This window comes from Seriola lalandi, unplaced genomic scaffold (assembly GCF_002814215.2).
Source record: "Seriola lalandi dorsalis isolate HSWRI2012SDOR001 ecotype SW California unplaced genomic scaffold, Sedor1 jcf7180002054588, whole genome shotgun sequence".
In the NCBI taxonomy this organism is placed as follows: Eukaryota; Metazoa; Chordata; class Actinopteri; order Carangiformes; family Carangidae; genus Seriola; species Seriola lalandi.
In genome coordinates this window covers 699,643-721,711 of record NW_019525141.1, presented here as the reverse complement: position 1 = coordinate 721,711, position 22,069 = coordinate 699,643, and the positions used below count along the sequence as shown (strand labels likewise).

At 42.2% G+C, this 22,069-nt stretch overlaps 1 protein-coding gene across 3 annotated transcripts in view; it reads left to right on the top strand.

Moving 5' to 3' along the window:
* The window catches only part of adgrb1a (adhesion G protein-coupled receptor B1a), a 115,169-nt gene that overhangs the window by 39,092 nt on the left and 54,008 nt on the right, over nt 1–22,069 (top strand). For all 3 annotated transcript variants that reach the window (XM_023419008.2, XM_087177327.1, XM_087177328.1), the window contains 9 exons: nt 446–610; nt 2,250–2,414; nt 2,552–2,653; nt 2,752–2,858; nt 4,227–4,421; nt 6,200–6,268; nt 7,805–7,913; nt 11,373–11,516; nt 18,234–18,309. In XM_023419008.2, coding sequence (XP_023274776.1) covers nt 446–610; nt 2,250–2,414; nt 2,552–2,653; nt 2,752–2,858; nt 4,227–4,421; nt 6,200–6,268; nt 7,805–7,913; nt 11,373–11,516; nt 18,234–18,309 — 1,132 coding nt within the window. The remainder of the gene's footprint in view (nt 1–445; nt 611–2,249; nt 2,415–2,551; nt 2,654–2,751; nt 2,859–4,226; nt 4,422–6,199; nt 6,269–7,804; nt 7,914–11,372; nt 11,517–18,233; nt 18,310–22,069) is intronic.

Below are 22,069 nucleotides of genomic sequence, written 5' to 3'. Positions count from 1 at the left end.
TCCCCCCCCCCCCCCCCCCCCCCCCCGCTGCACAGTGTTCCTGTGCAGGACGGTACCTACTGACAAACACGATAGAACCTGTCTGTGTAGAATAATATTGTACATATATATTGTATTGTAACTCAGTGATGTACCTGTATAACGTTGAGTGTGGTTTTCAGCTATAAACACTTTCGTATCATCTGGTCTGTTTGAAGCACAATGACCCTTGAAGCTTATACATTTACAGTGTTGTGTAATGTACATCCTCATGTGTCTGATGACGTCATAGTCACTGATTTATTATAGAAACACAAGTAACATGATAAGATTTGTTTTGATCATCCACATTTATTATTCATAAATCTCTTTGTATTAGTATATTACCCATAATCCACCGCACTAACTGACACACCTTCCGTTCTGTGCTGTGTCCCTGCTTGTTGTCGACCCCTGCTGTCCTCAGTGGACGGGGTGTGGAACGAGTGGTCCAGCTGGAGCTCCTGCTCGGCCTCCTGCTCTAATGGGACCATGCAGAGAACCAGGGAGTGTAACGGCCCCTCGTACGGAGGCTCCGAGTGCAGGGGGGAGTGGCTGGAGACCGTCGACTGCTTCCTCGGCGAGTGTCCAGGTATGACAAGAAAAACCAGGAGCTGTGTTTGTGGTGTAATGAAGTTGATCTAGCCAGGCAAAGTGAAGCAATCTGGATCTGCAAAAAATTACAGCTCCATATTTAGTTTTTTGTACCGTGCAGATCTAATAACATGAAACAAAGTCACAGTATGTACAGTATTACAAAGCTGCTAAGATACGGGGTGGAGATCATTACAGGAATATAACCCCCGCATTCATTCATGCCCCACCCTACTGTGTTTCACTTGTGTCCAATCATCCCTGTGTCTTTCTCTCAGTCCTCATCAGTTCTCCTGCTGTGCTCCTGTTGAGCTTCTCTCGTGCCTCTTAGGGTTTCTGTTCCTGTGTTTTGCTGAGTTCTGCTTCACCAGTGTGTGACTCACTTTTTTATTGTTTAAAGACCTTTTTTTTCCCACCAACCCTCTTTTTGTGTTATCTGCATTTGGGTCCTTCAAAGGTGACATATTTGGCGTAACCAGTTCTTCAGTTGTGGAAGGTACTTGACAGGTAGATTGTGCAAAGCATCTTGAAAGAACTTTAGGAGTTTTTAATTATAAACAACATCGTCAGAACCATGAATAAAGTATTACTATGATATGAGGAGAAACACTGATGTCTACAGGTATCTAATCAAAGACATCAGAGGTTCAGTTTTTATTTCTTCTCATGTTCTGAGGTGCAGTGATGAAGGAGAGAGTAAAAGCTTCATCACTGACATTAAAGAATCTGTGATCAGTTCAAATGAAACTAGTTATTTAGTGTTTGTTAGAAGCTCAGTTTTGTGTTTTGACCTGATCCGGAGCAGGTTTGGAGTTGTTACCATGGTGATTTACCCCGGTAACAAGTGAACCGCCGTCGTTAAACCTGAAGTTACCTGCTTGTTAGCTGTTGCCTGCCACATCCGGCTTTGCAGTACAGACCTGTGGTGTAAGACCTTGTTAAACCCTGCAGGTGTCTAGGAATAAGAGAAGCAACAATTGCAGATGCGGTCTATTGTGTAGTGAACCCTGAAGTGCCTAAAACGTTTAACACAGAGCTATAGGTGACAGTAATCAAATGCTGCTCATGATGCTGATGATCTAGCTGATAGTGACCTTCATATGTCAGATAAAACCCCGACCTGCAGAGCTGCTGCTTGTCCCTGATGGTGGTAAAGATTCAGGTGTAACTTCCCACAGGTTAATATTGTGGTTAAAAGTCTCTCCTGTGTCCCCACTCTTCTTCTTCGTCTCCCCCTGTCTCAGGTCACCACAACTCCACGTTCACTACAGCTGGCACAGACTTTATTACATTACTCGTATTTTACTTACTAGTGTTTTCATGGTGATTTAAATTAATGAATGTGTTTCCTGCCTTCCAGACTGCCACCGCTTTCCATTAATTTCACAATGTTATGAATTATCAATGAAGTGCGTTAAACAAATTCCAACTCTGCAATTTATTTTAATGCTCTGGGGAAATAAATAGAAACCGACGGCATTTTCACAAAATCCAAAACAGCGCAGCGTGTTTGAAAAATGATCTGCAGTCATGTAAAGTAGACGTGATTTGTGTTGTGTTTTTGTGTTTATTTGTATTGAATGGAAAGAATATAAAACACTGATGTGGTGTGTGTGTATGAATGTGTGTGTTTTCAGTGGATGGTAAGTGGCAGCCATGGTCTCTGTGGTCGGGCTGCTCTAAAACATGCGGAGGGGGGAGCCAGCAGAGAAACAGGATTTGTTATGGGCCCTTTTTTGGGGGGCAGCCTTGCCCTGGAGAGCGAGAGGAGGTCCGGCGATGTAATGAAAAGAGATGTCCAGGTCAGTGTGTGGAAACAGGTCACTGTGTCTGTGAAATGACATCAGGGACAAAAAACTGTGCTGCTTCAGAAAGGGTGTTGACCCTGCTGTGACAGTGGTTTACATGCTACAGCACAGTGACACTCCTCTGTTCACAGAGCCTCATGAAATATGTGGCGAGGACAACTTCTCCAACGTTGTGTGGAAGATGACTCCAGCTGGGGACACGGCGGCCGTACGCTGTCCCCCCAATGCCATGGGTGAGCTCACACCACGTATATACATAAACTTTACCATGCACAAGACTAGACTCACACTTTGCTGATACAAAGCCCTTACCGCATGTGTCTCCACACAGGGCTGATCTTGCGCCGCTGCACCCTGGATGAAGAGGGCATCGCCTACTGGGAGAATCCCACCTACATGAAATGCATTTCCAACGACTATCGCAGCATCCAGACTTTGGTGAGGATCAAGAGCTTTTTCTCCTGGTACAACCCTGAACTTTCTGTACAACTGAGCTGCAAAACAGCAAAAGCTGACGGAACCACTGGATTATTATAAATAAATGTATTATTATTATCATCATTATTATTATTATTATTATGATCTCTGGTTGTCCGTCATATGTCTGTCACATTCCTGGTGAATGTGATATCTCAGTAACAACTTGAGGGAACTTCTTAGAATTTGGCACAAACATTCATTTGGACTCAAGGATGAACTGATTAGAATGTGGTGATCAAAGGTCAAGGTCAGTGCGACTTTGTAAAACATGGTTTTGGCCTCAGGTGTGTTGGAAAGTGTCACCCCACACTCTGCTCTCTGCTCAGCATCACAGTTTATTGATCATCCTAACGTTTCAGTCTCAGACCTCGTCGAAAGTATTCTAAAAAATACTTGTGAGTAGTGTGTGTGATGTTTTCGAAACTCATAACAGAAGAAGAAGACGGATTGTTACAGCCTTATTCTGTTAATCAGAGTTCCCCAACCACAGAGCTGTGGATCGGTTCTGATCCGCAGCATATTTTTGACTTTGTAAAACACGGTTTTGGCCTCTTGAATGTGATGATCTCTGGTTGTCCATCGTATGTGTGTCAAATCCTCGTGAATTTGATATCTCAGAAACACTGTGAGGGAACATCTTCAAATTTGGCACAAACATTGATTTGGACTCAAAGATGAACTGATTAGATTTTGGTGGCCAAAGTTCAGAGGTCAAGGTCAAGGTGACCTCACAAAACAGATTTTTGGCCATAACTCACAAAGTCATTCTTTGATTATGATCCAATTTAACTCAAATGTGCATAAGGACAAAATTAAGTGACGACATTTTATATCCGAAAGGTCAAAGGTCAACTTCACTGTGACATCATATTGTTTTGTAAAAACACTTCTGGCCAGTATTCAACACTGTCACTCAGAAAGGAGAGACTGTGAGCATATTTACTTTAACTTATCTGGTTGGAGGAGGAAACAACCATTCTAGTTACTACATTTATTAAAGGTGGTGGAGTCACTAGGAGGTCGGTGGGGGTGGAAGGTGGGCGTACCAAGCGCACCAGAGTCTGGGGTTTGCGTACAGAGTCCAGGCAACAAATGTTCTTCGGTTAACGTTAAGGTTAGAAAAAGATGGTTTTGGTTAAATGTAAAATAGAAAAATAATTGATTGTGTCTTTTCAAATGTTGTGTCAAGGCACAGATTTAATATTATTGTACAAGATACAGTTTCACCTGCAGACCTCAATGAAACAAGCAGGTAATGAAAAAAAGGAGCTGCTGCCATGAACAGACGTTCTAAGCTAAGAGGAACCACTTGTTTGCCCCTGTTAGACTCGGGAACATTTGTCCAAAGCGCAGCGCGGCCTTGTGGGAGATGGTGTTTCAGAGGTGATGACCAAACTGAAGGACACGTCCAGCGACGGGACCAGCTACAGCGGTGACCTGCTGGCCATCCTGGACGTACTGAAGAACATGACGGAGATCTTCAGGAGGGCGTACTACAGCCCCAGCAGTGTAGACATGAAGGTGAACTGATTGATGGATTTTCATGCTGTTTGAGGGTTTTTCTACAGTGAAGGTAAAGACTCTGATACATGATCTTATTTTACAGCAAGAGTTAATCAAATTTAGCTCAGAAGCACAAAATATCAAAGTTCAGGTGTTGGTCTGAACTTATGATGGACAAGAAAACATACGACGGCATGAGTCTGAAGCTAGTCTGTACTTTTTTTTTACTGTTAAAGGTTTTGTTTGTCTTGTGCACGTGGATCCTACATTTCCCATATTGCAATTTGATAGCATCTTTGATTACACCCACTCTGAATGGTAAATATGCGTGTCAATCTTGGTGCTGTAGTTTTTAGGAGATGCTACTCAAACAGGAGGAAACACTGCATTTGTTGGGGACTATTTTCAGTTGTGGATGAACACAGTTGGTGCTGTAATGAGGGGTGCATATGGGACCAAATCAACCAAAGTGTACGTTCATGGTCGTAAAGGAGAAGTTCACCCAGTGCAGCACTGTGGCTCACTGATGGGGTTTTAATCATTTATATCAAGCTTTGGATACCAGTGTTGTAGTCCAGTCAGTAAAACTGGAGTCCGAGTTGAATCTCGAGTCCCCAGTGTTAAAATCCGAGTCCAAGTCTGAGTCACCAAAGAGCTGACGCACAAATTATCTTTCAAGTTCCTACAGATACGTTTTAAAAAATCCTCTGCTGTGAGTAATATTCAGTTTAACATGGTTTCATGTCCTCTTACTTCCTGATTGTGCCCCGCCCACCACCTGCTTGCTCCAGGTGGACAGGTGAAAGAGCAGAGAGTATCAAGATGGTTAGAGGAGGAAACATGTTTGAGCCTCAGTCAGACCCAGACTCATGAGGAGGAGTCTGAGACCAGAACCAGAGACTAGCAGACGGATCAGAGCGGTTAGCGTAGTTAGCATCTTTTATTTGTTTATGTTGTTTGTTGGCTTGTAACTGGCAGTGGCTGACATTGTGTTAGCGGTTGTGCTAATGCTAATGCACTCTGTACTGACAAGGTTTCAGGTTTATCTAGCCCCGCCCCCATCCCCACAAGTTGACAGGTTTGGTTCCTTTGGTTTGTGACATATGAAACCCTGGCTGTCTGAATCTACCTTTCATATAACAAGAAGATTTTCTCAATGAAGATATTCGCACATCCAAATGTCTCAGGTGTGTTGGAAAGTGTCACCCCACACTCTGCTCTCTGCTCAGCATCACAGTTTATTGATCATCCTAACCTTTCAGTCTCAGACCTTCGTCAGAAGTATTTTAAAAAATACTTGTGAGTAGTGTGTGGGATGTTCTTTTTTTCAAGACTCATAACAGAAGAAGAAGACGGATTGTTACAGCCTTATTCTGTAAATCAGAGTTCCCCAACCACAGAGCTGTGGATCGGCTCTGAGCCGCAGCATATTTGCTATTGGGCTGCATTTTTTTTTAAAAATCGGTAAAATACAACAACTGCCTGATAATTTACAGTTGCCATGATTGGAGTTGACGAGACAGCTGTCACTGAACTTTACTGTAAGTGCAATAAAAAGTAAAAGGCCAATAAGAACTTCATCGAACAACCTGTTCAACAAACAACAAACAGAAAAGAGATATTTACATCTGTTTTGTCCGACAACATCGCGCTGGTTAACATAATAGTGAACTGTCTGTGAGAAATGTGTCTTTCTGAAACCGGTCCATGGTGAGGAAAAGGTTGTGGAATGCTGCTGTGAAAACCAGAGGACCTGTGACGCTGATGATGTCAAACATTTTCTCTTCGTCCTGCAGAACTTTGTGCTGTCAGTCAGCAACCTGCTGATGGAGGAGAACAGGGAGAGATGGGAGGAGGCACAACTGGTTAGTATCACACCATCTTTCTTAAACAGGACTCGCATCATCACCTGAACTATAATTACATCTTTTGTTGAACTCGGAGCTCAATAATAATAACAATAAAGATGCTGGCAGCTGCAGAAGCGATGAGTTCGTCACTGCGACAAAGACGCAGGTGGACAAACAGCCCACCTGCGTCTTTTCAGACCGACAGAGGTAGACGGGGCGGAGAGCTGCTGAAGGACAGAAATAGCTGTAGCTAATGAGCAACCAAGTCGACGCACACGCCCACTCATCCATCTGCTGCACTCATCCTCTCATGCTACTCCGTCTTTACATCCATTCAGCCGTTCATATCGCTCTCAACCTGCAGGCTTCAGAGTCAAATAAACCAAAGTGAATTATTATTAAAATGATTATTATTGTTATTAACCTTTGGCATCTCTTCAGCAGAAGTCAGTGTGATTAAAGACAGACTTCACATCACTGTGTAGGGTTTTATTTATTGAATGTGTCCCAGCTCCAGCAGCCAGAGGTGTCCTTTATTTCTCGAAGGTAAAATCAATAGTAAGTTGCGGTGACTTGAAAGTTGGGTTGGGGAATTTATCACGGTGGACAACATGTCTGCTTTTAATGTTAAGTTTGAAAATGAAAGGTGTTTTATCAAAGTGCCAAACCTTCAGTCTGGAGATCTGTTAGGGCCACAGATGGATCACCGGCCAGGAGAATCTGCCTCTGAGGGCCCAGAGCCACGGGGGTGTGTGGGGTGTGTGGGGGGGGACTCCTGCTTCTGTTGTAATTTAATGAATTTCACATTTGTTTGTTAGTACTCTAATACTAATACGCACATTATAAAGTGAAACGATGATTTTAAGGCCCAGATTTAAAATGTCGTCAGCAGGCTTTTCTCTTATATTGTGCCACATAAAATTGTTGTTGATAAATCCACAGTGCAGAGAGATGAAATCTTTAACTCCAGCAAATACGGTTGTCACAGTTACAGTTTCATGATGTGGGAGTAATAATAATAATAATAATGATAATAATGATAATACAGAAATGATGACGAAACTAAAAGCAGACATGATGCTTTTCTGCAAAGGTAAATCTAAAACACTTTGAAAACATTAAAGAACAATTTAACACCCTGTTTTATCTTGAACACCCCCCTTCACATATTATGAAATGCATTTAATGGGACATGGAAAGCAGCACTGTAAACAGGACAGACAGTATCTGATATGTGTTCAAGGTCACATCACATTTTACACTGATTTTTTTTTTTTTCTTTTCCCTCTCATCCCTGAGTTTCATCATTTATCTCCATTTAAAACGACAGAGAACCTGTAGAGGACATCACGTGTACTGCTGCCCTCAAACTGAAGAGGAATGATGCTCAAAGAGCTGGCAGCATTAAACCATCACAGGATGGTGTGAAAGTGTTTCTGTGTGAAAGACTTTGTGTGCGTCAAGTGTTTTTACGGCTGCTCAGAATATTCACCTCAGATCCATAATCCTTCCTCTGTGTCTTTCTTTCATGTGTCTGTGTTGTGTTCTCAGCTGGGGCCGAACATCAAAGAGCTGTTCCGTCTGGTCGAGGACTTTGTGGATGTCATCGGCCTGAGGATGAAAGACTTTCAAGACACGTATGAAGCCACTGATAACCTAGGTCAGTCTTATCTCCATCCTGGAGATCTCCACAGACATTTCTGCTTATCAAAAAGACTCTGTTATCTTCCTCTGAAGATTGATCTTCATAATACATGGGGGGGGGCATTTCATGTGCCTTCAGTCTCAAGTTCAGCTATAACAGCAACCAATGTTACATCCAGCAGGAGTCATATGTCCCAGCCTCACACCAAACCGTCACAGACTCAGTTCCACAGTCAGAACCAAATCATCAAAGTTTTGCTCCCGTCATCTCGATGGTTTGGTCTGAGCTTCTGTGTCCGTCTGGACGATCGGTTAAAATCATACATGTTGAATATTATTAACACACATACACAACACACACACACATTACACAACAAGCTAAACACAATCAAACAAAAACAATAAACAATACAATACAATTACCTAGAAATGGGTACAGCTCTGGTTTGATAATAATAATAATGAAAATAATGATAATGATGGATTTCAAAGAGCGAAAATGTCCACCAGGAGCATGATGGGAAATAATCCTGAAGAAATCTAGTCGTAGTCCCACTAATAGTGACCCTGCCAGATCCCCAGTCTGAAAGAGACTGTAGAGAAATACAGTGAAGCCTTTGAAAGACGGTGCTACCTAGTATTGCTAGTGACTGCTGTATTTATCTCTATATGATCCCTGCACATGTGTCAAGTCAAACTGGAGCTAGTCTGGGATCAGACGAGGCTTTGGCGAAATATATCGGCTCCTTGGAGGTTGTAAACTGACGGCCGTCCTTTAACTAATGATGAATGTCTCTGTTTCTGCTCCCCAGTATTTACATGAAGAGAGCGGGCCTTGGTAAATATGAATCCTCTCCAGGGTAGCAGGTCTTTAGATGCGTCTCATGTGATTCTAAATCCATATTCACAAACCACCTGCTGCCTCCTTCCTGAGCCCGGCAGCTGTAAACGCTCTGTTTTCCTCAACCAGGGTAAAATGAAGCAGTGTAGTCATCAGAGAGGCTCCGCTGACGCCTGTGACCTCCAGATAAAAACCAGGCAGAGTTTGAGTCGAGTCAAGGGAGAGTATGTGGGAATTGAGGCTAGATGAGAGGTCCTGTTTATAGCGGTGCCACCGCGCTGTCTGGAGCCAAATAGCCGCCCCCACACTGGCAGCGAACCCCCCCTGAGGTGGCTGACCTCCTCTCTCCTCCCACACCTCAAACATAAGCAAAGCCACACACAGGAACGCTCCCTCATCTGCCAACATATAGTTAGATCAGAGTTTCTTCCTCCAAACTCATCAAAGTAGTCAAGTAGTATAGAATTCACACAAAGACACATGAAGTTCAGCTGCAGAGTGGTTATTTTTATCTAAATGTATTATTCATCCATTCTCCCAGGAAACAGATTAGAGTCGATACAATGATCTTTTTTACTTCTCTTTAAAGCTTTTAAAGGCGAACTGATCCATGTCAATTTTATGGAACATTCAGATCTGGATTACCCACCCGCTCATCTTGACACCTGCCCAAAGCTCCGGACTGATTGTTTATTAGCTTGTGAAAATGTAATAGAAGTTTTCTTTGGAGGTTTGAGCTCCTCAAGCGCAACATTAACCGACGTGCTGAGAGCGGAGTTTGTGCACCTGTGTTAAAGAGGGTCCTGGTGTCAGAATCCAGCTTTGAAACCGTTAGTGTGCTCGTGTTTTGGAGGTGGAAGTGGAAGGAGTGAGAGGTTAATAGGGGCCCAGCAGGTTTATTCAACCATGCTGACATTACAACAGGTACACACACTACACTGCTTTTATTTCTTCTATATAAAACATATTTTGTAGTGCACTGACGTTCACTGAACTCAGTAGACTTTAGCTCTGTGACATGTAGCATTATCTTGCTGGAAGTAATAATAATAATACTAATAATAAACTTTATATTTACACAACCGTACACTCATAAGTCATAAAACTAAACAAAACACATATAGCTTCACAGGTTATGATATATAGGTGATATGTAGGTTCATGAGGCTTTCGTTTGGACACATATATATTGATTATAAACCACCAACAATAGAGCACTTTTCGTATGTACATAAGACATGCAGCTCAAAATGCTTCGCAATAAAAAAAATCAAACAGTACAATAGATTAAGGGCGGGTTGAACGATAATGAAAATCGACAATAGAAAGAGAGCAGATGATGAAATATGTAAATGAAAAGAGAAACCAGTAATAATAGTAAAATGTGAGCGAAAGAATCAAAAGCCAATTTAAATAAACAGGTTTTCAGCTGTTGTTTAAAAATGTTCAGAGCATCTCTTACAGCTCTTGGCAGGTTATTACATGGTTTTGGATCATAGTTTTAAAAAAAAGCTAAACTGCCCGTTTTCTTTTTCGTAAAATTGTGTGTTAGGCCAGGCACATGAAGATCTGAGAGCTGGTGAAGGATTATAATACCACAGAGAATCTGCAGTGTAGGTCCCAAACCATTTAGAGATTTAAAAACAAATAAAAAGAACTTAAAATCTCTTCTAGAAGACACTGGGAGCCAGTGGAGTGAAGCTCACGCTTCTTTGTTTTAGTTCAATTGCAGCAGCATGGGTCTGAATAAACTGTCTGAATAAAAGTCTTTCCATTGACTGCTTCAGAAGAACAGTAAAACTATCACTGCAATAATCTGCTCTGTTTGAAATAAAAGCATTAATAAGCTTTTCACCATCTTTATAGATAATGGTCATACTTTGTCAGTACATTAAATGATAAAAGCTGTTTTGGTCTCTTCCTTTATGTGTGAAGTCAAATTTAATTCAAAGTCTAAAGGAGCCATTAGAAGATGGTGAACTCTTCCATGAAGGGATGAACATGGTCAGAACAAAACTCAGATCCACTGTGATATTCAGACCATGATTGAGACTGCTGCCTCGGCACAAATCCAGATCCATCAGACCTTATCTTAGTCTTATACTTAAAGAATCACTTAAAGTCAGTTAAACTGTCGCACAAAAGACCTTAGTGACCAAATTAAGGGAAAAAAGGTACGTCTGATTTTGTCTTAACTGCAACATGCTGTTTGTGGGGATAAATGAAGGAAATGAACACATCCCAAGAAGAATGTGCCGCACCCGGGAGACACCCTTAAAACCTTTTTTCCCTAACTAAGGAAACCTTTTAAGATATTCTGTGCAACAGCCTTAAGTAACTCCCTCAGCTAAGGAGAAATTAAACCTTAAGTGTCACACTTAATTAGAAAACGTAAGGTGTTTTGTGCAACTGACCCCTGGTCTTCACCTGCCCAGTGTTGGTGAGTCTGTGTCCGCTGCTGCCTCAGAAATACTCAAACCAACACCACGCCACACTCTGATGACGTGAACATTATCTGAAGCTCCTGACCTGTATCAGTGTGGTTTTAATGCTGCCACGTGATTGGTTGATGGCAGATGTATAGCTGTTGGGCATGTGGTAATATTCGTGTAACCTGTCATTGTTCTGTTGCAGTGTTGAGCATCCACAAGCGTCCAGTTATGGGTCACGCAGACATCAGCTTCCCTATGAAGGGCTGGAGGGGCATGGCGGACTGGGCCCGCAGCTCTGAGGACAAAGTCACCATCCCCAAGAACATCCTGTCCACTGGCAAGCCAGGTGAGACACACCTGTGACACATCTCACACCCTGCAGCCCATCCCCCACCCACTGACACACCTCATGTACAAGTACCACAGGCAGGAAGTGTAAGAGTGACAACAGGTTATTGTGTGGGTATGAAATGTGTGTATCTTTGACAGGGTGATTTATAAAGTGTGTTTGTGTGATGTCTGTCTCTCTCTCTCGCTCTCTCTCTATATGTATATATATATAAATAGTGTATACAGATACAGATATATATAGTCTGCAGAGCAAGGCCCCCCACTCAGACAGACACATGGCTGTATTTAATGTTGCAAATAAAACATTGCAGGAGAATAATGAAATCATTTTATGTCTCCTGCTGTTCAGCAGCTGCACAACAAAAGGACTTGTTCTCTTCAATAAGGCCGGAACAAGTTTCATAAAATGTTAATACAAAGCCCTTCTGCCTTTACTTTTTGATTGGCTTTAATTGTAAACGGGAGCGTTAACACAGGCTCCTCATTGGCTGTTTACAGACAAAGGGAATTATACAGCTCTGGTCTTAAAGCAAGAAAGAACTGTAATGTATGTGTGAGGGTTTAAATGTGAGGATTAGCTGCTTTCCTCCATTTTAACTCAGTGTTAATTGAACACCTTTGTACAGTGGCATTCAGAGCTCAATAAACTGCAGCTTAAAAAAAAACATGCAAACAGACGAAATACAAACAACTTCAGAAAACATCTTCATCAGTTTGACGACACATGAGCTGCAAATACTCAAAACACAACAGAAGTTTTTCCAGGGAACACTTAAAAGTCATGAACCCAATGCAAAGTTAATCACTGTTGTCGTCTGTGCTATTTGCACTGTGTATTTGGTTGTGTTGTGTGTATTTAAATGTGTGTATTTGGTTGTGTTGTGTGTATTTGGTTGTGTTGTGTGTATTTGGTTGTGTTGTGTGTATTTAGATGTGTGTATTGTGTTGTGTTGTGTGTATTTGGTTGTGTTGTGTGTAGTTGCAGTGTGTTGTGTGTATTTGGTAGTGTTGTGTTTATTTGTAGCATGTTATGTGTATTTGGTTGTGTTGTGTGTATTTTGTTGTGTTGTGTGTATTTAGATGTGTGTATTGTGTGTATTTGGTTGTGTTGTGTGTAGTTGCAGTGTGTTGTGTGTATTTGGTTGTGTTGTGTTTATTTGTAGCATGTTATTGGTATTTGGTTGTGTTGTGTGTGTTTAGTTGTGTTGTATGTATTTGGTTGTGTTGTGTGTATTTAGTTGTTATTTGCATGTGTTTTCCTAAGTTGCACTGAGTTGACCTCTCAGGGCCACCGTACCTTTGGTCTGATTAGACAGTCATGCATTATTATTCATTATTTTACACATATTTGACCCATCCATCCATTATCTATACCGCTTATCCTTATAGGGTGGCAGGGGGGCTGGAGCCAATCCCAGCTGACATTGGGCAAGGGCGGGGTTCACCCTGAACAGATCACCAGTCTATCACACATATAGAGACAAACAACCGTGCACACTCACATTCACACCTATGAGCACTTCAGAGTCACCAGTTAAGAGGCAGGAGTACCCAGAGAGCACCCACACAGGCACATGCAAACTCCACACAGAAAGGCCCCAGGCCTGGGGATCGAACCCACACTGTTCCACCGTGCCACCAAATTTTAGTGATTGATTAATCAATAAAATCTCTGAGAATTATTAATGAATCAATGCTGAACGCATCGAAACAGTGTCCATTTACCAGACCATCTTCACTGAGCAACTCAACTCACATTCATTTGTATTGGACTGATGGTTGTTGACTAAAAACATCTTAGATAAAAGAAGAAAGTGCTGTATTCAGCTTATATTACTGTAGTTACCATTCATTAGTGTTGTAGGGAAACAAAAACACATTGTCTGGAGGTTTTCAGCGTCATCCATGATCAATATTGATTAGTGAACATAAAGAGCAGCAGCAGCTGAGCCCCCCTCCCGCCTGCAGGCAGGTGCTAGGTGCACTGTTTTTTTTTTTTCTGGCTGTGGTGTTATTTGTCAGCCGGGATGTTTTCAACCATTAAAGACAGCCCTGTGCTGCTCGCATGCTAATGAGGCCGTCACTCCTAATCAGGAGTCAACAGGAGCCAATCAGGAGCAATTAGAAACAATTTCCTCCCCAGCTGGGAGATGTGTCTCCACGGTGCTAATGTCACACCAGCAGCCAGCCCTCTTTATGCATACGGCTTGGACCTGCTTACACGGATTAAAATGGCTCTCTGATGTCTTGTTATTGCTGATTGACTGGTCTCTCTCACATCTCTGGAAATGTTCTGAAAGAAGCCTTTTTTCTTAAACTGAAGAACACAGACGCCGTTCTCTCTCTAGGCGACAGAGGAACAGTGAAAGAGGCGTTCTCTGAACATGAAATGAAACCGTGGTGGGGGCTGCAGGCACAATTTGATTTACCTCCACTCTGCAGTCTGCGAACATGTAGAACAATAACACTCACCTACAATTATACCGCAGTACTACAGTTTACATGGTTAACATAATAATCAATTATCAAACATTAATCCTAACCCTGAAAGAACTAGTGTGTTTACAAATCAAACAAACTTAAGAAGCTGTGCAGCTTTATGTTTTTGTGTTATCTCAAAGCTCCAGAGCTTTTCCTTCATTTCCATAAGGAGCAGAGATCTAGAAGTTTCTTGATCACTATGTGCAGAGGTGTAGTGCTGCCTAGAAAAGGAGTATACTCTTAATTTATACCCCAGATTTGCCCAGCAGAGGATGAATGCCCTGTGTTATAAACAGTGACATGTAAGACTGCCCTTACCGATTTAGTTCACTCAGAATGGAGCAGGAGTATCTGCACTTTATCACGTAACTCTGTTTCTGTTTGACTTCAGGGATTCGGGATCATGATGAAACTAAATACAGATGCAGAATTTACATCAATACTGGTTCAAAGAGTTGGAATTATTCATTGTGAGTGATCTATTCCTTCTTCTTCAGTCCATCCACACATGAACATTGGACAACTATTCTCTCACCTTGCACCTCTGCAGGCATTGCATTGTCAGCTGTGACACCTTATATAGACAGGTGTGTGTCTGTCCACATCATGTCCAATCAGCTGAGTTTACCACAGGTGGATTCCAATCAAGACGTAGAAACATCTCATAGATGATCAAGAGAAATGGAGGAACCTGAGCTGAATTTAACTGATGTGGCTGCATAACTAACATTAGCCACTATATAATCAGCTGCTGTCAAATAATACTTTTAATTGATTGTGGCTGCGTTTTATTGCTTGTGAAACAACTGGCTAACCCAGAAGTTGTGTTTTATTATGTGTGTACATAACAAAGAATACCACTTAAAATAAAACAAACATATTTTAGCATGAATGTAACGATACAAGTAAAGTGAATTACTTTTTTACTTACTTTTTATTTTTAAAGGTTGTCAGAGTAGACCACCAGCATCTCAGATCAAAACAAACACTTGGTCAGCCACACCTCCCTAGTGCCGTGATATGCTCCACAGCAATGCTGGCAGTAAGCCAGCTAGTAATAGCAACATTTGCTGAACACTTTCATAATACGGGCAACAGCAAGTTAGCTAATGTTAGCATGGCTACTGTAGCCGGTCACTAAAGAAAACAGACATGAGACATTATGAACCAAGCTTCAACCTCCAGACTGAAACATGAAGCATCAACACCGAAGAACCAAAAGCTGCAGTACCTCTAATGACCACCAGAGTCTGACTCCAACAGTGAGTCAATCCCCACTGACTCCCATGTTAAAATGTTTTGGATATGGTACGTGTATGCTTGACACAAACCAAAGTCTCAGCTGCACACACAACCCTCCTCTTTGTCCATTTATGGATTTGCTGGGAGTTAGGGGCGGAGTCAGACACTGCTAAAATGGCTACCGTGTAGCAGCTCACTCTGAGCTTCAAAACTGCTCACCAGAAACCTGTGTGTGATGTCACAGAGGCTACGTCCCTCTTTATTTACGGTCTATGTCACATAGCCGTCAAGTTACTGACACATGGAGGTGGAGAAAAAACGGTTCTGAGTCCAGCTGGACCCTTTAGCAGCTTGTAGGGTTCTCCATCTGGGTAAAGAACAGTTTTGACTGGGAAAGGAATTCATCCTTGGGCTGATCCACTGGGACTGGCTGCGTGAACGACACTGATGGAGCTGTTAAAACTTTATGGATGTTTTGACAGTTGGTAGTCCTAAGTCCAGTCCACCTGTGCTCTGGTCTTATCTCTTTCTTGGAGGCATTTTTAGATGAAAAAATGGTTTCTTCTTCAGTGGAGGAAATTCTGGTGACAACACATCTGTGGGCAGAGCCTGTGCACAGGTGGGACTCGCATGCACTACCAGACCGGTTACCAGAAAACTCAGATCAATCACACACAGAGGGGGTGTGGCTGAGGGGTGAGTTGTTCTTTGCTCAGGACGCCATTAGTTTGCTATATCCTTACATAGAAAATAGTTGTTTGTTGCTGTTTTGTTGTTTAAAATCTCACCAACAGAACCTTTAACTTCCTCACATTCTGTTGTTGTTGAAAGCCTCTGTTAAAAGGAAGGCAGTGTGAGCAAAATACAGCAAAGGTTCATGAGCATGATCAAGATAATATGTGACAAAGCAGTGAGACGGAAGTGAAATTTGTCTGTTTACCTCGCTCTGAATATGTGCTTCCGTTCAGGGTGATGGAGTAACGTTAGGTAAGCACACTCACTGTTGAAGGGTTTTCTACTCCACTTCTTCTCACCACTAACGGATGACAAGAGCTCTCAATGTGTAGACAGTGTGGGCAGAAGCAGGAATTAGACTGAGCCATAATCTCTGTTCATGTCATCTTCTCAACTAATTTTTGAGGTGATGTGAGTGAAGAAGCGTGTGGGTGACGACATGAATATTCGCCCTCCAACATATGCTGGTAGATATTCAGCACAGACATTAGACAAACAAACGTGTAGGGGCAGATACTTTGTACTTTGAACTGCAGCTTTCACACAGACACAGAACTTATTTAATCGCTGGTTCAAGTCCCTCCAGGCTCCTCTTGTTGGGTGCAGACTGAATCTGGCTGAGCATGTTGGTTGGGCCAGCCCAAGAGTGGAGAACGGGATACATAATTACACCCCCCACCCCACCCCATACACACACACACACACACACACACACACACACACAAACACATACATATGTCTTCCTTGATTCCTCCCTGATGCCCACAGAAGCTCAGCTGTTGCCTGGGAGCTACAGCCTCTGCTGCTGCCTGGCTCACTGCTGTGTACTCTCAGGCGGCCGTGCAGTGTGCTGGAGCAGAAGAGCTGGATTTCTTCAGATGGCCCGGCAGATGGAGATGTTTTTTTGTTTTTTTTTCCTCTTTGACACTGTCGCTGAAGTGAAGTCTTCTCCTTGCCTCGGTCTTGTCTGTGACTTCTTGTAGTCCAGCAGTCGAGCTTTGACAAAGTTCTTCCCGTCTGTCTCTGCTCTGTGGAGCGGCAGCAACGTGCACGCGTAGATCAATGTCAGCCAATAGATGTCCTACTGTAAATACTGTATGTCTTTTGTGATTGGCTTATCAGCATTTTAATGGATGGATTCCCAACTGGGTCAATGTACATGTGCTCAGGTGTCACTCAGGTAACCATGGCAGCCTCAGTGTCAGCTGACACCATGAACCAGTGGGTCCAACAACATTTTAAGAGGCTATATCAAATCTCTTTATTATCCTATTAATGGATAAGAAGGAAATTTCAGAAATCACCATTCAATACATCAGCATTTTGTCATTTTGTAGTTGGGATAGTAGTTACTGGTTTTACTGGTGGAGTTGTGTATCCACCCACAAGGGATTCACAGACAATGATGGAAGCTCCTACTGGACAAACTGCCGACCATAACAGAGGATGCATGTGCAGATTATATAATGATTACAACGAGCACAGAGAATACAACAAGTGCAGCAGCTCATGTACTTCAGTCAGCATAACTTATCCATTTCCATAAAACTCACAAGCAGAATTTTATCTGCTCTCTAGTTGTAATGTCTACTGTCTAATAACTCCTACAGTCTTCACCCGTCTCTTCTGTCGGGCTGTGATGTCCAACCAGTAAATGTCTCGGGCTTATGGGAAATGGTGTTCATCAAAATCCACGCTAGAGGCTCGTGAAGAAATAATTTAGTAGTTTTAGTGGTGTCAGCTGCTTTTTGACAAGCACATCTGTGCAGATGTTCACACACTTTTCACCCGAGCTGCTGTTTCTTTACTCAGATTCAGTCTCTGCTGCCTCTATCTGATACTATGGAAATTAACAGTGTCATATCAGATAAAAGAGATAACCAATACTGTGTGTGTGCGTGTGTGTGTGTGTGTGTGTGTGTGTGTGTGTGTGTGTGTGTTTAATGTATTCAAAAAGCAAGTTAGCTTTGCTTTAACTTTTGATATCTGCCTATGTTACTGTCAGTGTGTGTCTGAATGAAGTTGTAACTGTGCAGTTGTGCAAGTGTGTGTGTGTTTATAGCTGACTAGTCATGTAGGCCAGTTCCAGTGTAGAGCTGTGGGGGGGGGTGGGCAGCAGGACTGACCTGTATTCTCTTGTTTAGCAGGCCACTGTACCAACATAGGCTGAACCACTGGGTGTCTGTGAACGCTCCTGTGTGATGTGATGTGACCTCGTGCTCAGTGTTTGTTCCTCTGTTTCTTCCTGCTGCAGATGCAGACGACTCCTCCACGTTTGTGACCGGCATCGTTCTGTACAGGAACCTGGGCAGTATCCTGAGTCTGCAGAGGTAAGACCGCTCACTGAGAGGCTAGCTACAGCTAACAGCTAACAGACAGGAAGACAGCTGACTGACAGGCTAACAGACAGGCAATCTGATAACTGAGCCCACATTAATAGTAGCAAACGTATTGACAGTTTGTTCACTTGCCTCTTAGTCAGACAATATGTCACGTGAAAAATTATAAAGGAATGTCAGTAACTTTTTTCTACAGAACTGATAAAAGAAATCTTAAGGTGTACATTATTAGGTGGAGCTTTCAGCTGCATATAGGGTTGCCACCTTTTATGTGAAAAAATAAGACCCCACCCCCACCTGTGGCTTTACTTGACATTACATTATTCACAGCACTTTGAGGACATAACATGAACCAAAATATGAGACAAATTGCATTGAGTCCATATGAACGCCCCCCTCTTGTGGTATTCACAACCTTTGACCTCAGAATGTTCATGAGTCGTGAAGTGTTTGCTGATGTTTTCAGAAATGACAGAGACCATGGAAGATGTTCAGTTAATATATTGTAACTTTAGTTGTGTAGAGTTTTCTTTCGTAGTTTTCTAATACATCTGAGGAAAATGTTGATATTCCCATCGCCCTCATCTTTTCCCTCTTCGTCATCACGCCTTTGAATTCCCTGCATTACCTTAATCTCCTGCTAACTCGCTAAAGTGTTTGCCTCTGTGGCTTCGAGGCGCGTGTCGGGTGTCGTTACTGCTGACGTGAATAACAATCTTATTTATGCGTATCGTCAGCCAGCAGTCTAGGATTCACCGTCGCCCTCCATTTAACTGCTTCTGTACATGACGTCCCATGATGTAACCATGAGCTCCCGAGTTTCATTTGAAGGCAGGGATACAGTCTTGATTCACCCTGAGGTCTCTGTCAGTTCAACCTTCTTTTGATCACATTTTGAATTTCGATGTGATGTTTCAGTTCAATCTGCTGCTAGATCTCTGAAACTGAACTATTAGTCGGCTGCACATTTCTCCAGTTAGGGATAGAAGTCAGAAATATCAACCAGCACGGAGGAGGATTCTTCCAGGAGGAACTTACTCCCACTAATCCGATGAATGTTGGTGATCTTTATAGTGGAAAAAAAAACAAAAAAACATGCATTTGGTTTAAAAGTGAAAGTGCCTTGGTGACATAGATCACATACCATTTAACAGCAATGATTATACAATATTTACCAGGAACTCCTCCAACCTGAACAACCATCAACCCTCTGATACGACCCAGAGGAGTGTCTCCAGGCGTACCGGGCCATGTTTGTCATGGTCATAATGTTAAACACGTGGAGTGTGCCGACAGCCTTCCTCACCATGGTTACTATAATAACAACCTAACTGGCTTGGTTAGGGTTAGTAAAAGATGGTGATTTGGGTTAAAACAAGTACTTCCTCAACATTAGATGATCTTTGTTGTCATGGTTACAATATAAACTGGTACTTTCACATGGGAATCGAACACCGCACTCCTGTGTCATATTCATCCATCCACCATAACCTCCAAGAGTTTGTCGCTCAACAAAACCTAACTACAGGTCACAATGAGCTGCTGCACAGACAGGCTCATATTGCCACATTGACGTTGCCCTTAATTAAAGCAGCCGCACATCGAACCGCAGGATCTGAGGCTTCTAGGTTCTACTACGACACTGTGCTGGGTTTTATGGATGTCACCGTTCGGTCAGGGCTTTTTACATCAGAGCTCTGGAGTGAATGTTTCCAGCTGAATGAAATCAAGGATTAGCAGCACACTAGCAGTGGGTGGCCCCAGTATGTCTTTTATCTCCGTGAGTAAAGAGATTTTCTTGGAGGAAGTTGCTTTTGCTGCTTGCATGATGATTAACATACATTTAACCCGGCAGTGTATGGTGCAGCTCTGTGTAATTATATGTGTGTGTGTATGTGCATACAGAGATTCAAGCTTGTGTGAGAAGCTGCCTGTTAGTTGGTAAGGAGCTCTCTGTTAGCATAATGTAGTGAAAGCACATAATGAACTGGTAACACAGAGAAAGGCAGAAGACCCTCACTCTCTCCAGTCCTCCGACGTTTGTTCACCATCTCTGGATTTCTGCTGCTGCTCTCTCTCAGCTCTTCACTGCTCTTCTTCTTTTTTTCCTTCACCACCTTGTCTTGTCTCTTTTTCTGCATTTGATTCCCCTCTGGAGGAAAATGAGATGAGTTTGAGGCAAGAGACTAGATGACACGAAGGTTTAAGTTGACTGATTGTGTTTTGGAATGGTGAGAGTGCGATTGTCGTGTAGAGGATATAGTGATGATGTGAGGAACTGGAAAACAGAGCATGGGCTGTTGAACATGTTTGGCGGACTGGAAGCTTTCCATGTCAGTACTTGCAGTAGCAATTCACTTTTTCCTGATTGTCTCATTCCACATGATTGATAGTACCTATGAAAAACAGAAATTGCAATGCATACTAAGCAGGCAGCAAGATTGTAAAATAAAATGCCAAAAATGGTATTAGATAAGCTGTTGAAAAACAATGTGCACCTCTTCAGATGCAAGAAAAATCCTCAAACTCTTTAGGGTTTACTTAACTGGTAGGATCTTAGATGTTTGCTCTGAGCCTTGGCAATGAGAGACATCTGAGTCAATAATCTGTTACATATTGGACTGTTTCTGTGGCAGCTCTGTGACCTAGTAGCAATGTCACAAATGTCAGTCTGTCCTTTTATAGGATCTTTCACATCGGTCCACCATGTTGTTCTAGACCAAAGTGTGTCCACAATTACTGGATGAACTGCCATGAGTTAATTGCTGTTCATGGTCCAAAGTGGACGAAACAAACAGTTTACCTTCTAAATATCTGAATATTAGCATTGTCACTGTGAGCTGATGTAGATGATGAGACTGAGAGCAGTGTGGCTAAGTACAGCCCCACAGAGCTGCTAGTGTAATAATAAGTCTATTTATACAGCATTTTTCAAAATAAAGTCGCATAGAGCTGTACATGATTTTCAACAGGAAACAAAAGCAAAACAAGAAGAACTTGAAATTAGGCAGCAAAATTACACATTTAAAATAAAGCAAAATTGTGTAAAATACCCCAAATATAAGATTAAAAACAAGTAAAAAATAAGTAAATTAAAAAAACAGTGTGCTACCAATTAAAGATGCTGATTCTACAAGAGTCAGATCTTCAGGCAGTGAGTTTAGGAGCTGAAGCCCAGTCTCCTTAGGAACAGCCAGATGAACCCTTTACAAAGACCGTTGGGATATCCAGCATTTTATTTCATACAGACCAGATAGTATATTATGAAAGTTGGCCTCTTCACTGGTCTTTATATTTTGTGTATGAATGATATGTCCCAGCATATAAATACAGAACAGGAAGGGGCTGTTAATGGAGAACACCACAGGTCAATGGGACCAAGAAGGACCAAGAAGTGCCACCAGAAAAGTTCTGTTTGCTAAGAAGGATTTTATTCCTAAAGCTGCTCTTTAAGGCGATCTAATAAAACAGAATGATCAACTGCCTCAAACAAAGAATTAAAATTGTCTCCTTCATCAGCTGGAAGTAAAAGATCATTAGTAAGTTTTTATGAGGGCAGTTCCAGGACTATGAAATGAGTGGAAACCTGAGTTATCAAAGAGTTTATAATTAATCATAAAAGAAGTCAACTTCAACCCTCTGTAAAACTTTGGATAAAATGGCCATTTGAAGATGAGACGAAGTGATTAAAATCAAGAGGGTCACGGCTGGTTTTTAGAGAAGTGGGTGCACTACAGCACGCTCCAGACAG